The 15458-nt window shown below is 40.0% G+C and overlaps 4 protein-coding genes across 5 annotated transcripts; 2 read left to right on the top strand and 2 right to left on the bottom strand.

Annotated features, from left to right (window-relative positions):
• Positions 1–698: 698 nt before the first annotated feature.
• Positions 699–3046, top strand: Rala (Ras-like protein A). Its single transcript, XM_963751.4, has 3 exons — positions 699–1173; positions 1255–1749; positions 2386–3046. Exons 2-3 carry the CDS (start codon positions 1261–1263, stop codon positions 2500–2502), a joined length of 606 nt encoding a protein of 201 aa, XP_968844.1. The 5' UTR covers positions 699–1173; positions 1255–1260; the 3' UTR covers positions 2503–3046.
• Positions 3047–3199: 153 nt separating this feature from the next.
• Positions 3200–6186, top strand: DNAlig4 (DNA ligase 4). The gene is made up of 2 exons (XM_963681.4): positions 3200–3515; positions 3564–6186. Exon 2 carries the CDS (start codon positions 3576–3578, stop codon positions 6117–6119), a length of 2544 nt encoding a protein of 847 aa, XP_968774.1. The 5' UTR covers positions 3200–3515; positions 3564–3575; the 3' UTR covers positions 6120–6186.
• Positions 6187–7044: 858 nt separating this feature from the next.
• On the bottom strand, positions 7045–11889 carry mio (missing oocyte). Its single transcript, XM_963600.3, has 10 exons — positions 11786–11889; positions 11614–11735; positions 11056–11568; positions 9167–9359; positions 8750–9116; positions 8463–8701; positions 8058–8418; positions 7524–8009; positions 7285–7475; positions 7045–7236 (listed from the first exon to the last, which is right to left on the bottom strand). The coding sequence occupies exons 2-10, from the start codon at positions 11723–11725 to the stop codon at positions 7155–7157; spliced, it is 2544 nt and encodes an 847-aa protein (XP_968693.1). The 5' UTR covers positions 11726–11735; positions 11786–11889; the 3' UTR covers positions 7045–7154.
• Positions 11890–12464: 575 nt separating this feature from the next.
• On the bottom strand, positions 12465–15316 carry LOC656874 (hexosaminidase D). Of its 2 annotated transcripts, XM_008193321.3 has the most exons (3): positions 14873–15316; positions 14558–14788; positions 12465–14511 (listed from the first exon to the last, which is right to left on the bottom strand). In XM_008193321.3, exons 1-3 carry the CDS (start codon positions 15054–15056, stop codon positions 13130–13132), a joined length of 1797 nt encoding a protein of 598 aa, XP_008191543.1. In that variant the 5' UTR covers positions 15057–15316; the 3' UTR covers positions 12465–13129. The 2 variants fall into 2 exon arrangements, with proteins under 2 accessions (XP_008191543.1, XP_968467.1); XM_963374.5 differs by having other exon boundaries at positions 14558–15315.
• Positions 15317–15458: the final 142 nt, after the last annotated feature.

The following is a 15458-nucleotide window of genomic DNA, read 5'->3' on the forward strand; positions in this document are numbered from 1 at the left end:
AGAGAAATAAAAGTGATAATCATCTAGGCCATAAATAACAAAACCACTAAAATTATTAGCCTGCATTTGAAAAAAAAACGCAATTCAAACCAATGTATCTTTGTGGAGGAACCACGAATCTTTATTTTTTTAATAAATATTTTTTCTTTTTTATTAAACCTTTTTTAAACTCTAGTGTGAATTTATTATGAAAGGCCGACCTATATTCTTCTATTTCAATTTGTTTTTGTTATTAAATTTTACGGAAAAAAATTTTTTTTTTGCCAGGACCGGGATTCGAACCTGCCACACAAATGAACAAGTTAGCCACAATTTTGAATATTGCTAAGCCATTCCCTAAAACTCTGTAAATTGTGTTATAATCATGACCATTTTGGGTTGTATTTTATTTTAATAAGGCTTAAATCTTAAATTGGGTGAATTGCTGTATGTGTATAAGGACGATGAATTGATAAGCTGTTTTATCTATGGCTTACGTAAATCGTGAGTAAAAGAGTAAAATACCTACTTTAAATAATTCAACTGCAAAGTTTTACTTTATTCGCTAAGTTGAGTAATCTTTAATACCAACTTCAGTTTAAAAATGGATAAAGTTGGTAATTAATAAGCAAAAAATTCAACAAAATAGGACTCGTTCTTTCGGTGTGAACGCACCTTTAGTACCAATTTAAAAAAACGATAATATTGATAAAATTAAGGTTGTTCTTAATGATTGCGGTCTGAATTTATATTTTTTACTACCGGCTTATCACATTAATGTTATCACGACTGATCACGAGCGTCCAGTTCCGTTATTTTTCCATTAAATTACGAAAATCGCTGTGGCTGCGCCCACCTACCGCCATTGTTGATTCCATATTTAAAAAGTGACAATTCCATGTTTGACACGTATCTTTAAAATCCTCTTCAAAATAACACTCATTCCTCAGTAAATCGTCCTGAGATAATAAGTGAAAATAAATATCAAAGAATTCGCGTGACAAAATACCAGGAAAAAGATGACTAATGGAAGGATGACGTGAAGTAGGTTACAAGTAGCAGCGGTGAGGTTGTGTTGGTGTTGCTTGTTGCTGTTCAGTTAGTTAGGACAGAAAAGCACAAGTGATTATTCTTTACAATTGGTCTGGAATAGGACCGTCACTACCCGTTCACAGTTTGCTTTTGTGACCACCGGTAAGTCAAAATCTTTGAATACACCCCGGTGGGGTCAATGACTGGTAATGCAATATACGCCGGCATTTCCCCGCTTTCCAGCCGAAAATGTCGAAAAAACCGACCACTCAGCCAGCCCTGCACAAGGTCATCATGGTGGGCAGCGGAGGCGTCGGCAAGTCGGCCCTAACCCTCCAGTTCATGTACGACGAGTTCGTCGAGGACTACGAGCCCACCAAGGCGGACTCCTACCGGAAGAAGATCCTCCTGGACGGCGAAGACGTCCAGATCGACATCCTGGACACTGCGGGTCAGGAGGACTACGCCGCGATCAGAGACAACTACTTCCGCAGCGGCGAAGGCTTCCTGTGCATCTTCTCCATCACGGAGGACGAGAGCTTTCAAGCCACGCAAGAGTTCAGGGAGCAAATCCTGCGGGTGAAAAACGACGAAAACATTCCCTTTTTGCTAGTCGGGAACAAAAGTGACCTTGAGGACCGGCGAAAAGTCTCGTTTCAAGAGGCCAGCGACAGGGCCAAGCAGTGGGGGGTGCCCTACGTGGAGACTTCGGCCAAGACGCGGGAGCACGTCGACAAGGTGGGTCACGCTAGCGGTTCAAGTAATTAGAGGCTTCAGCGAGACAGAAAATAAAATAGGACTGTTTTTATGACCGATAGTAATCTAATTTTGTGGGAATATTAGTCATGCTGTAAAACAATAGGTCAAAGAGCAGATGTTTTCGTACGGTTAATTGAAACAGTTGGGTCCAAAAGCAAAGGTGTTTTTGGATTTGCTGCAAAAAAACAGTACGGCATAGTCAAAATGAGGGCGTTTTGAGCGTTATACCGTCTCGACGCCAAATTAATTTAAATCCAACCAATTTACTAATTACATGTAAAGAAATAAAGAAATGTTGAACTTTGTACTTTTAACAGACTGAAAATAATTTTTTTATAAGAACATGAGAAACAAAATGATTATTATTAAAATGTCTTACTATTGAGATTGTAATGCTCTACCTGCCTGTATTTTTTTGTTTGCTATGAGTTAACCCTTATCGCAATAATTTTTTTTTTAATTTCATTCAATAATGAAATCGTGGACGTGCACGTTTTATTTGTACGTTGTCACATCCTAGCTTTTAGATATCCGTATACTTTTTTAATGCCCCGAGATTTCTGTTTTCACGTATTATCTATGTGGACTATTTGATAAATGCTATTGACCTTTTAGGTTTTCTACGACCTGATGAGGGAAATCCGCGCCCGCAAAATGGAAGAGAACAAGACAAACAATGGCCGAGGCAAAGACAAAAGTAAAAAGAAGAAATTAAAATGCACCATACTTTAGAGAATGGCAGAACGTTATGCTTAAGAAATAGTCATAAATCGTTTTATATGACATGAAAACTTTGTATGTAATATATGTATTTGTATGTTTGTATTTCATATCGAATTTTAGTTACATTTCATAGGGTTATGGCACTTGTTTAGCCACCATTGTACCCTCACTTATATTTTTTAATCTACTTTTGTTATGATAGTTGTTAAGAGTGTACATGTTCGTAGTTTTAAGAAATAATTTATTTTCGAACTGTTTATTATTGTGTGAAACAACCTAGATTTTATTACACATCATTTACATCACCAGTATTTCTATGTTTATTTTTCAGAAGGGTTTTGCACGATAATTTCAGTTCTGTTTTGCTTTTAATCTAAGTTATCGTAAGAGAAATACCATTATTTAGCAATATGTTATTGGAATATTTTCGCTACAAAATAATCAGATCTGTAAATCTACGAGGGAAGTATATTTTCATACTTTTCACTAAGAAGATTTCTGTAAAGTGTACTGCCATCGCAATATGTTATAATAAAATTTTACTCACATTGGACATTTTTTTCAAATTTTTCAATTTTCAAATAACTCAACTACGATGTATTAGCTGTTTCAACATCGCATTTTCTCTCAAAAATAGCTGTTATAAATTTTTCAGGCACTTCAAGGAAATAATAACCGATGTAATTTATAGTTTCAATGAAAGATCTATAACTATTTTACAATCATATCAATATTATTGAAGAAAATGATTTGGTAAATAGCGACTTTGGCGTTTTTATAGTTTTGAAACAGCTACTAATTTTTAGCCACCCATCTGTCAATAGTGTCAATTACCTAACCTAATTTCATACTTTAAAAAAACCCGCATTGTGGTCGGCTTGTTAAGTTTTGTTGTACATATTTTTTATATTTATTTATTTATGACATACGAGGTCGTATTAAGAAGTTTTAATTTGTAAAAAATAAACATGAAGATAATGGGAGCATTTTATTTGTGAAACTAGAACTGAAGATTTTTTTATGTGAGTGTTACAAGAGTATTTATCCTTAATTCATATTTTTTCTACTAGTACATTATCGAAATGAACTTCTCCACCCTTTGTGATTTCCTGGACTCCGTCAGGAGCGCCAAAGGCGTACCAGAAAAATCCAAACTAACCAAAACCTTCGTCAAATCTCTCCGTGATCAGCAGCAAGACCTATTTTCCGTGTTAAGGTTAGTCGTGCCAAAGTTAGACCGCGAGCGGCCTTCCTACCGCCTAAAAGAGTCCAAAATCGCCAAACTAATAATCAAAATGCTAGACCTGCCCAACGGGGGCGACAAGACGGTGCTACAGAAGGGCATCGCGGGCACAACCGTCGATTTCGTCGACGTAATTCACTCAGTTTTGCAAAAATACATCGTCAACAAAGAAATCGGTCTGAGCATTCGCGCCATAAACGACTTCCTGGACCAAATCGCAAACCGGTCCAGCGATTCGGGCTTGGACGACCTCGTCTTGCAATTCCTCCTCAAACTATCGCCACGCAACATAAAGTGGCTCATTCTCATCATTCTCAAAGACCTCAAACTCGGCTTTGGCGACAACTCGATCTTGAACTGCTTCCACCCGGACGGGGCCGATTTTTTCGCCACGAACAGCAACTTGAGGAACTTTTGCGACCTTATTCGCGACCCCCAAGTCAGGCTGAACGAGCTGGAGATAAATGTTTTCCAGGCGTTTAGACCGATGCTTTCAAAACGGTGCGACGCCGCCAACTTCAAAAAGTGCTTCCCCGAGTCGAAAACTTTCATCATTGAGAATAAGTTCGATGGTGAAAGGTTTCAACTGCACATGGCTGACGGCCAGTTTAGGTATTTCTCGCGGAACGGTTTCGATTACACTGACACGTACGGGGCGTCTTTCACCGCGGGGATTTTCACCCCGAAGTTGCGCCCTGTTCTTGGCCCTGAAACCAAACGGGTGATTCTGGACGGGGAGATGATGCTCTGGAACAGGGAAACGCGCAGTTTCGGGTCCAAGGGGATGAACTTGGATGTGAAAAAATTGGGGGAGGGCGGAAAATACCAACCTTGTTTTTGCGTCTTTGATATTTTGTTGCACAACGACCGGGTTTTGACCAATCAGCCGCTGTTTAAGCGGCTGAAGTGCCTCAAAAGTGTGGTCAAAAACCCGGTGGAAGGCACTATTGTTGTGAGTCAATACAGTGAAGCCAGTTCTTTGGGTGATATCGTCGATGCTTTGAATTCGTCGGTTGATAATAACGAGGAAGGGATTGTAGTTAAAGACACCAAATCGGTTTACAAATGCAGCGACCGGAACAGCGGTTGGTTTAAGGTCAAAATGGAATACTTCGACGATGTTGTTCACGATTTGGACGTGATTTTGATGGGGGGTTGTTACAGTTCGGGCAAACTCAATTCTTTTTTTGTTGGGGTCAGTTCAGGGGCTAACACCTACTTGTCCTTTGGGAGAATCTCGTCCGGTTTGAGTGACGAGCAGCTCGACCTTTTGGCCGAAAAATTTCAGTCGAAAGGGGTTGATTTCAAGTCATTTTCAACCGAGAGCGAGGGCAAGCTCCAGTTCGGCCGTGACCGCCCTGACCTCTACATCGAGCCCCACAATTCGTGCATTTTGCAAATCCGAGCCACTGAATTAATCCGGACCACGAATGACACGGTCAAGTGTCCCTACACTTTACGTTTTCCCCGTGTTTTGAAAATCCGGGACGACAAACCGGTCGATGAGTGCTTCTCAATAAACGAGCTCCTCGAACTCGCGGGCCAGAACAAGCCCGTTATCAAACTGAACAAAAGACACATCGAACTCTCTGAAATAAGCGCCAAGGCAAGACCGGCGAAAAAAATCAAGCTTGAGGTCATCAAGTCGGATTTGTTGACCGAATCCGGGGATTTTTTAACCGGAAAGCGCTTTTACGTCGATTCCGGGACCCAGAAGTGGGGGCTTGATGACATCTACCACGCGATCAAGAAAGCCGGGGGTGAGGTAAGCTACCGCGTGGAACCGAACGTTGATGTGATTTTGGTGTCGAAAGTTGGTAAAAAAGTGGCCGAGCTGATGAAACAACCCAATCATTTTGATATAGTCCACGTTGATTGGCTGCACCGCGTTATGGAATACCGGGAGTTGGTGGACTACAAGCCGGGGGAGATGTTCTACAAAGGGGCTAATTTTCGGAGAGACGTTGGCTCAGATTCGGATAGATTTGGCGATTCGTTCCGTGAGGAAGCGACGAAAGAGTCGCTAAAGTGTGCGGTACGGGTGATGCAAGAAGCGGGCGATTTTTTGAATACAAACGGGGCGGTTTTTTGCGGCGATAAGCCGAGTTTTGGTGATTATGTCGCGTATTTTGATTGTTTCGAAGAGATTAATAATCCGCGTTCCAAACGCATTTATTATTCGCTTCCAGATGAAGCGGAGTTTGAGTTTTATAGTGGTACTGTGGTTAAAGAGATAACGGCGCAAGTTAATTTGATAATAATTGCGGAAAATAACGAGGATCGTGTCTCAATTGTTAGTGATTTTTTGGCAAATGAAGGACTCGGGACGGTTGATATTGTGTCGAAAGATTTCTTGTACAGTCGCATTTCTAGTCAAAATTAAGTCTTTCAGTGATTTTTATTGTATTTTCTTTGTATATTTCGTAATTGAATAAACTTTTACTAATAGAGTAGTGTGTTTTCTTGAGATAAATGAATAAAAATGCGAAACGAAATACAAAAGAACTCAGTTTTCTGTATGTAAAAAATCAGTGTGCGGCGAAGGAAAAATGAGGGCGTTTCGACTGCTAGACCGCCTCGGCTTTAAGTGGTTTTAAATTAAAACATGATAGGTATGCTGAGAAAAACAAACGAATAAAATTTTGACGACAAACAAGCGAAAAAAAAGATTATAAACACTCTTATTTTATAGCAACGTGTTTTAAATAAAAATGTTCCAACAAAAAAATGAATAACACTTATGCGAAAACGCTTAAAAGTTCTCGGGTGTCTAGATGCAACTCGCGTGCGCTCGTTGCACAGCCTTCAAACTTTAAACTTGTGTTTTCGCACTCGTATTAATAATAACTGTAATCATTTTTTGTTTTAAAATATTGAATAATTTATTCGATTCTCCTGATTTATGCAATCTTATAAAGTATAAAGTCTCACAATACCCCACTCGATTTTTAGAACTATACTCACAGGACAAATTATGGTTTAGTTAGCCTTACAGTCGTATGACTAGAAAGGTGAACAGTGGGTTTCCCCGTAAATTGGTCATTTTCAACTGCTCGTTTTTATTTGTTTTTACTTTATATTGCCCTAATGAGTTTTTTTTGTAACCTTTTGGCAATAAAATACAATAATCATTATTAAACCATTATTTAAATACCATTTTTTTATTTTTAAGTGTCTGTATTCAGACCTCATTCTCAAGTAAACATTTTACACTCCTTCAGCAAATGAAATAATGTTAATCACAGCGATCTGTTAAGATTTAGACACTGTTAAATATTTTTTTAAATTTTGTGGTTCGAGGTGCTACCTTTAAAGGTTTTCGAAAACACGTTTATTCACAAAAACGTTGGTTGGGTGTATATATTTAACAAAAATCAAATTCTTAAAGTACCGTAAATCTTAGCTAAAATATCACAATTCACTTAATAATCGCATTGCTGAGCGAATCAACAGAAAAGCATTTGCAAGTGCAGGCGGTCACAGGACATTCCGAATGCTCGCTAAAACAACGGGATAATTGACTTAAACAAAATTCTGTGCCAACTTACTCAAACCAGTGGGTCATGTGAGACACGTGCCCGCCATGCCTGCACGTCTGACACCACGTGAACCAGTTGGAAAATTCAATAATTTTATTACTATCGACCTCGTTGCTGAAATTCCCTGTGGTGGTGCCCATATGCATGAGACATATCGCACACCGCGGCAGCGGTTTCCGACAACCGGGGCATGACGACATCTGTAGAACCAATTAGAAACACACCAATTGCGAAACAACCAATCAAACCTTGAGTTTGTTGGCGGTGCCGCCAATGCGAGTGAAGGGGCCCCGCCCCCTGGTGAGCCCGTACATGTAGGCCGAGATGGTCTTGCCGCAGTAATTGCACGAAACGTACACTTGCTGTGGGGGCTTGTCGGCGGGGCAGTAAGTACTCAACATGATGTCAAAGTGGGCTCGTTCGTTCCACAACTGCCAAGTATCAAGCAGGTTGCGGTAACTCGAGATCCAGACTTTGATAACTTCGGAGAATTGTTCCACGGGAAAAGCACGGACGGCTATGAGAGCAGTCGATTGGATATCACCAGTGGCGTCCAAATATCTTTGCAACAACTTAATCCCGTCCTGGTTTGTTCCTGTGAGCAATAAACCGTCCAAATTCCCCTCTTCTATCAACTTATCTGACAATTTCTTTAAATAGTCGTGCAGTCGGTTGTCGGGCAAAAACATGCAAGCAAAAGCGACTCGATCGTCGACTGTTACCCCACTCTCGTTCTACAACAACCTGGTTTAAACCCCCATCAAAATAAATTAATCACTTACCAAAACGCTCTCGAAATTGTAATTCTCAGCAGTCAAGAAACTAAAAATCACTTTCAAATACGGATCGGACAGTTTTTGCTTCGCCGTCGAACAGAACTGTTTCCAGACACTATTCTTATCGTCGGTGAACCCCGCAAGTGCCATTGCTACAACATTTAGCCCCAACCCGAAGGCCAGGGTTTCCGGAGCCCGACTCAAAATTTCAATCGCGAGCCGGATTTTTAAACTAAAAACCGCGATCGCTGCAGCTCTTGTGTGCGCCCCTTCTTTTTCAAGCTGCTCCAAAAAGGCGGTCAGCTGGTTTGAATCTCTCTCAAAATGCCAACTGCACAAATGCAACGCCTTGTCCCGGTCCTCGTGCCTGTAACGAACTATCAAATCGGACTCAACTCGTGGCAACATTACTTGAAAATTCGGACAACTCCTTGGCAGTTTTTGTTCCCCAGATCGGACCACAGCAAGGAATAGTGATCAGACTTGTTGTTACTGGGGTCAAGTTTTAAAACCGCTTGCACCCCCGGGTGTTTGCACTGTGTTCCGGTCAAAACCCCGTCTTCCACCAACTTCCCGCTCAAAAACAGCCAGTTCCACACGTTTGCCAGCATTTCGTTGTCCACAACTTCGCCGTTTTTGTAAATCTCTGCCTTGAAACGAAAATCGGAAAAATGGTAAAGTGGTACTTAAGTCACTACTTTTAAGCCGTAGCCGGACAGCGCCCTTTGTCGGATTTTGGTCGAGATGTCCTGCAGGGGACAGTCGTTGATGTACTTCATGGTTTTGCGTCCGTAAGTCCACACCACGTTGGACGTGGGGGCCCAGTTGAGGGTTATTCTGTCGAAAACTGTGTAGTCTGTTATGGTCCCCGACAATGCTATCGTCAGAAATCGGTTCTCGTCGGAGTTGTGCCACGAAAATGACATTATGTTGTGGGGGGATCCCGGGACCACGTCCCGCTCCAAAACGGACGGTTCCACTTCCTCGTTCCCGATTACAGTGTGCTGTATGTCGTATAAGTTAATCACGGAGCTCTCTTTTTGCAAAGACCCCAAAAGATTGTACCTAAGGAAATAAACAAAAATTTCGAATTTTATGCACGATTGGGAATGTACTTTGTGGGGCACCAGGCAATTTTGATCACAGGCTTGTTCTGGTGCAGCGTCAGGATGGGTTTTTCGAAATTTCTCGTATCCCAAACGTAAATATTATTCTCGAAAAATGACGCCAAATGCCGGTCGTCGTTCGGGTCCATGCAAACGCCAAAAACGGCCTTGGTTAGCGTAGAATTTGTGATTTTGTTAGGATCTACAAGTAACTATTGAATAATCTTCGACCACAGCGTGAGTCAAAATAAAAGTGTTCTTATTTAGACTCACGTAGTTTTTTTCTTTTAGTTTTCTTCCTTTTTTTCACAATTTCTTAAATGATTTTCCCATTTATTTTACTACGTTGTGGTAATGGTTTACAATTGGTGTAATAAGCAACGAAGTACGTGGTTTAATAATCAATTTGATGAATAAATGATTCAATGGCAAATAATTTGGGACAACAATTCAATGTTTTGCCAAACACGAAAATTTATTCAACATACAGAAGAACTCAAAACACTGCCAAAAGAAGTGCTGAGCATCGACAAAAAAAACTATGCGATGTTCAAAAAGACCCAGGTTTCATTGTCTAAAGTCAACAGTTTTGTAGAATTTTCATTATTCAGTTAAAATAATTTTATTCGTCCCCGCGAGAAGAAATATACCTTATACCTTTGAAGTTCGTTTTATTATGCAGTCGAATGTAACAGAAGTATATGTGAAAGAAAGAAAAAAATTGAACATAGGAGTAATATTGTTGTGTGATGTTCAGTAAAATAAAAACCTCAGTGTCCGGAAAATTGTCGTTTTAAATCTCATGTTAATATGGTCCTAAAAAATCATATTCTGCTCTTAAGTTATTATACGCGAACTATTTAATTTTGAATTTCAAATTACGTAAAAAGTTAACAGAAACCTTAGTTATGTCATTTATGAAATATTGCTTAATCTTATACTATCCCTGCTTAGATAATATCACAAAGTACAAATTACAGAAAATCCAAAATAGTTGTTGTAGGTTCATTTTTGGTTTGAACAAATACGATCATGTTTTGTCTAAAATACTCGACCTACGTTGGTTGAAAGTTGAAAATATGTATCGACACCAATTGGGTACACTTATGTTTAAACTTATGACAACTTCGTCTCCATTCTACCTTAGAAAAAATTTAGATTTAGAAATAGCATTCACAATGTCAACATTCATCATAATACACAAATCTCTATGCCTCAGTTTAGTTCATCCATCTTTCAACGCTCGCTAACTTATAATGGTGTTAAAGTTTTTAACTCCACTGTACTCTTTCAGTTGAATGTTTCGGTGAATAAATTTCGTACACTCTACAAAGATTTCTTGCTCTCCATGGTTAATTATGGTGTTCATCATCGCATGCTACGTTTCCATTTCCATATTTACTCTATTGCTTCTTTTTTAGTTTTAAGTTTTCTATTTGTACCTTTCTGAAGTTATTTATATTACTTGTTTTATTTTTCTTATTGTTTGATATTTTTTTATATATCTTTATAATTCTTTTTTTGGGGAGTTGAGGTGAATAGTCTTTGACTAGACTTCGCCCCCATTTTTCTTTAATAAAGGTCTGTTATTATTATTATTATTATTATTATTATTATTATGTTGAACATAAATATGGACACATACTTGCAAGATTGTAAGAAATATCCACATAATATAATGTATGTTACGCTTTATTGTTCCAAATATATTTATTTTTAATTAGATTAACGAAAAAATATGGCCTTTGTTTACATAAAAAGAATTCATCCAAATCGACTAAATTAACTGGAAAAGAAAGGGAATATCAATTAACACATGATTTTGATATTTCACAAATGGAAAGACATTTAAGAAATTGTGAGACACAATAATTGAGAAAGAAAAAGACTAAGAATACCTCTGATGTCGACAAACTTGATATTTTTCAAGTTCATCCCGACAGCAATCACCTTGCTGTTGCTGCTGAACCAGGCCATGCTGTGGGCGGTTTCGGAAACCCCAAATTCGGCTATGGGTTTTGCGAGCTCCACCCCTGGGGCCATGGTGTTAACCGCCATCCTTCCCGAATTGCTTTCGTTGTTTTGGGACGACTTCATAATGTCCCAAATGAGAACGGAATTGTCCGCTCTGTACTTGTCTAACCCGGCAGCCACCCAACTAGTCTCAATTGTGTTCCAGCACACGGCATTACACTGCCTTGCATGTCTCGGCACCAGTTCTTTCCCAGTCAACCCCAAGGCGTCATACTCCGTGGGGCCGAATGTCGACAGTGATATTCGTCCATTTGATAAACCCACAGCTAGCAACAAATCGGCATCGGATTTTGGGTAAACATCCAGGCATTTAACGTAGTGGTGGTTGGTGTTTGTCGCCAGTAAATTGGCGGAAGTCGTGCTTGATAGCTTAATATCTGCAAGTTTTTCGTAAGATTGGGATCATGGCCATGAGTTAATACTTTGCAAAACGTTATCGCGGTCTTGGTGCACCTCGTACAAGCAAATTTCGGAACCCCACGTGATAAATTTGTTGGTGATGGGGGTCCACTGGATTTCCAGTTTCGAGGACATTTTATGGAAGCTAAAACGGTAATTAAATACTTAGAATAAGTAAAAAGGCAACGGGTTAACAATTGGCGAATTTGCGATGTATTTTGGCTTTGAGGTTACGGTCATGTTTTTGTTTTCTTTTGGTTCTTCGCGTTGGTGCCACTGCCATTCCACGGCGCGAGCGAAAACTTTGAATCAAATCTACCTTTAAAATCCTTTTTTTTTAAAGAGTAATTTTGAGAAACAGGGCAAATTCCTTAATTTTTTACTTTAAAAAGGGTTACATTTGATAAAAACACGATGTGTGTTAAAGGTGCCCTCCTAGTTGTCTGTTCTACTTCTGATTTCTTTCTTTAATTAATAAAATTGGGGTTGGGGAGAAATAAACTGTGATTTTTATAAAAAATTAATAAAACGATTGTATTTTGAGTCGTTTAAATTGTTATCGGCAACGTACACCAACAAGTGCACTCATAAAATGAATATTACTTGAATTTTTAATAATACCGAACATTTGTACTTTTATATTTTTGTTGTCTTCATACTTACATGCTGAACATTTTCAGTTTGTCGACTTCAACAGTAGAAGAAACCAACAACTAAGCCAATTTCCATGTTCTTACAATAAATCACTATTTATGTAAGAGATAATTGGACAAACAAATGGGCGATAAGAAACAATAAGATTTCCATTAATCACCAAAAAATTGAAATTGGGAGAATCATTTTTTATTTCTGGGCATAAACAACGAAACAATCACACGTTCTAAAGCTTTATTAATTTTTGTTATACATTCATCACTTCGTAATCAACAGCTAACATCTCTTGATTTCAGATCTATTATTTAACAACTTAAAATCAGATCACAAAAACTGTATTTTCAAACAAACAACATCTTAAAATATAATATACAACTTTAAGTAAATAACATTACAATCTCTATTAATCAAATATTAAAAATGACTCATTGGCTTGGCTTTTATTTATCAAAACGGAGTTTTGGTGGTCATAATCGGTGAAGGCACCAAATTAATCGAAATTTTTTTAACGTGCGTGAATGCATTTATTTCTAATGAGTGAATTAAGTTGAAAAAGTAAATTATTTCCTTGATGCTAGAAGTACCCTAAATTTACTTTTCGTTTAATCGTTTGCTAATCGGCGACTAATCGACGATTGTCAAACTTGTTGGCTAAATAAACTACAAACTGAGTGTTTTATGGATACGTCTTGTGTATGTGCGTTTGTGTTGATTAATTGTTGCAGTTTATTAAAAATCGTTAACTCTAAGTACAGTTTTAACTAAGTACTATTTTTAATTGGGTAAAAAACACCGCTTCCAAAATGAGTTGTATAAATAAAATTTGTACACATGAGTATTTACCGTTCCTTGAAATATCAAATAAAATGAACACAATTTTACCAATTAATTTGTAGGTAAAGGCACGCCCAGCCTTTGCAAGTCCCTTAACGGGGGCAAAGGCCTGGCCGGCCATTGATTGACACTTTTCAACGCAATACTTTGGTTTTGTATTTTTTCCAACTGGATTATGTAAGGATATATCTTTTGCTCGATCCACTCACTTATCGTGTAATTATCAAAAACATCGACCATCGCATCGACGGCCGACCTGACTAGAGAAGTGGTTCCGTGATAAATCCTCGGTAAATCACCGACCAATTCATCAACCCTCAACGGCAAACTATAATTATGCCGAATATTATAATCAGTCATCCAACCTTTATGCCTCTTCGTGGCTTTTAAATATTCATCAACCTCGCTTTCCATGGCGTGCAGCCGATAAGTAAGCCTAAAAAACGGACTTCCGGGGAACATGCACCGCCCCAGCTTATCCCAAAGGAAGGGATCAGCGTCCAAATTGATAAACGGCTGATTCCGCCCCGAATTGTGCTGCGGGCACGTCAAGCTCGCCAGAAACTTGTTTTTGAGACTCGAGTTGAAGTAGCCGTAAGTGGCGGCCACCAGGCTGAGCCCCAGTGAGGGCACCCCCGCCGGCAGCAGCTCGCACAGAACGGCGAAGTGGTCGTAGCGCTGCCACCCCGTGAGAACCAGCCCCGAAAACCCCCTCTTAAAAATCTTACTCTGCTGCGACATCACCTCCAACCACCGCAGGTTGTTCTCGAGGTGGCGCTTGGCATCAGGTACGAAAAGCGTCTCCCCGAAGGCCCCCTTGAAGGCCGACGCCGCCCAGGCTGTCTTGAACACGGCCGCGTACTTGTCCCAGACGGGGGGCTGCACGAACCGGTACACGTCCTCGGCGTACACCCACACCATGGGCTCGACCAGCGCCCCCAGGTTCACGTCCAGCATGCTCTGCTGGGACAGGTGGCGCAGCATGTCGTCCCAAATGATGAGCCGCAGGTGCGGGTGCCTCTCGTGGATTATTCTCGACACGTTCTGGACGTGTTTCAGGAAGAGAGTTTCTTGGAGTTCCAAGCGGCAGATTTCGCATTCGCCCATTTGGAACACTTCGTCACAGCCGATGTGTAAGTACTTGATTTTTGGGTGGAGGGACACCACTTGCTCCACCATTTCGCGGATGAAGTCGAGCGAGCTGTTCCTGCTGGGGCACAGGGCCTGGGGGCTCCCCGGGACTTCGCGGAGTTTCGCCAACTCAATGTGCTTCAGAGCGAACTCCATGTGGCCGAAAGTTTGGATCAGGGGGATGACTTCCAGTTGGGATTTCTCGGCCAAGTCCAGGATTTCGGCGATTTGGGCGGGAGTGTAGGCGTTTTTGGCCGAAATGTTTTTCAAGATGCCGGAATAAGGGAACATGTCTTCATATTCTAAAACAATTGACTTAGGGGCAAGTTTCGTTAGTGGGGCTACAACCTAGCAAGAGGCCCGTGGCCCCCATGTTGCGTATCAGGGGGAAAAACTTCTTCAAAAAACTGACTAGAGGTGGGGCCCCTTTCAAATCCAAGTGGACTATACGTTTTGGCGGAATGTATGGATTATTCGAGTTCAGGTTGACGTAGGGTATTCCTAGTTGCTGTTCTGTTTCTAACGCCTCAATGGACGGACGTCTCCGTGCAATATCGTCGCGACTTGGTTGTTCTAAGTCTGTAAAAGAACCTAAATTTGGCTCAACCGTCTCAACTTTAGCTGCACTGGGTCTTTGGTTACTTTCCACGAATTTAACATTACTTTGTATTAAGGACTCAGCGACTATCATGTGCGGGCCCCCGTTATCTTCCTTTAGGAGCGCTTTGTCACTCACTCGGGAAAATTGCAAGCCAAAAATTATTATCGAAAGCAATCCTATGGCTATCAACAGTGCCGATTTTTTCCGCCAAGCTGTTAGGCCCAAATGTTGCACATAACTATTCATTTTTTTCACATTTCCATTCAAACTCTCCAAATAACACCAGCTTGTCCCATCAGAAGTCGGAGGAAAGATTTATGCTAGCATTCTTCATGGGAAATGGAAAAGTGTTTTTCCTACATTGTAATATCTATGGGTTAATTACGGCTTATCACATGGTCGACTGGGGCTATTCGCGGAAACACATTGTTTATTTTTCCGAAAGATTTTAATTATTTATTTCCACAAAAACTATTGACAGTTCGACGAAATTTTTTGACATTTGGCGTACCACCCCAAAGAAAAAAAGCAGCGGATCATTTAAATTTCTTCTAAATAAACACAAACACACAAACGCTGTGACTTTACCACAAAATCGGCCGGTTTTAAAGATATTGTTGCAAACTGAATGCCACAATTATTAAAATT

This window comes from Tribolium castaneum, chromosome 2 (genome assembly GCF_031307605.1).
Source record: "Tribolium castaneum strain GA2 chromosome 2, icTriCast1.1, whole genome shotgun sequence".
NCBI classification, from domain to species: Eukaryota; Metazoa; Arthropoda; class Insecta; order Coleoptera; family Tenebrionidae; genus Tribolium; species Tribolium castaneum.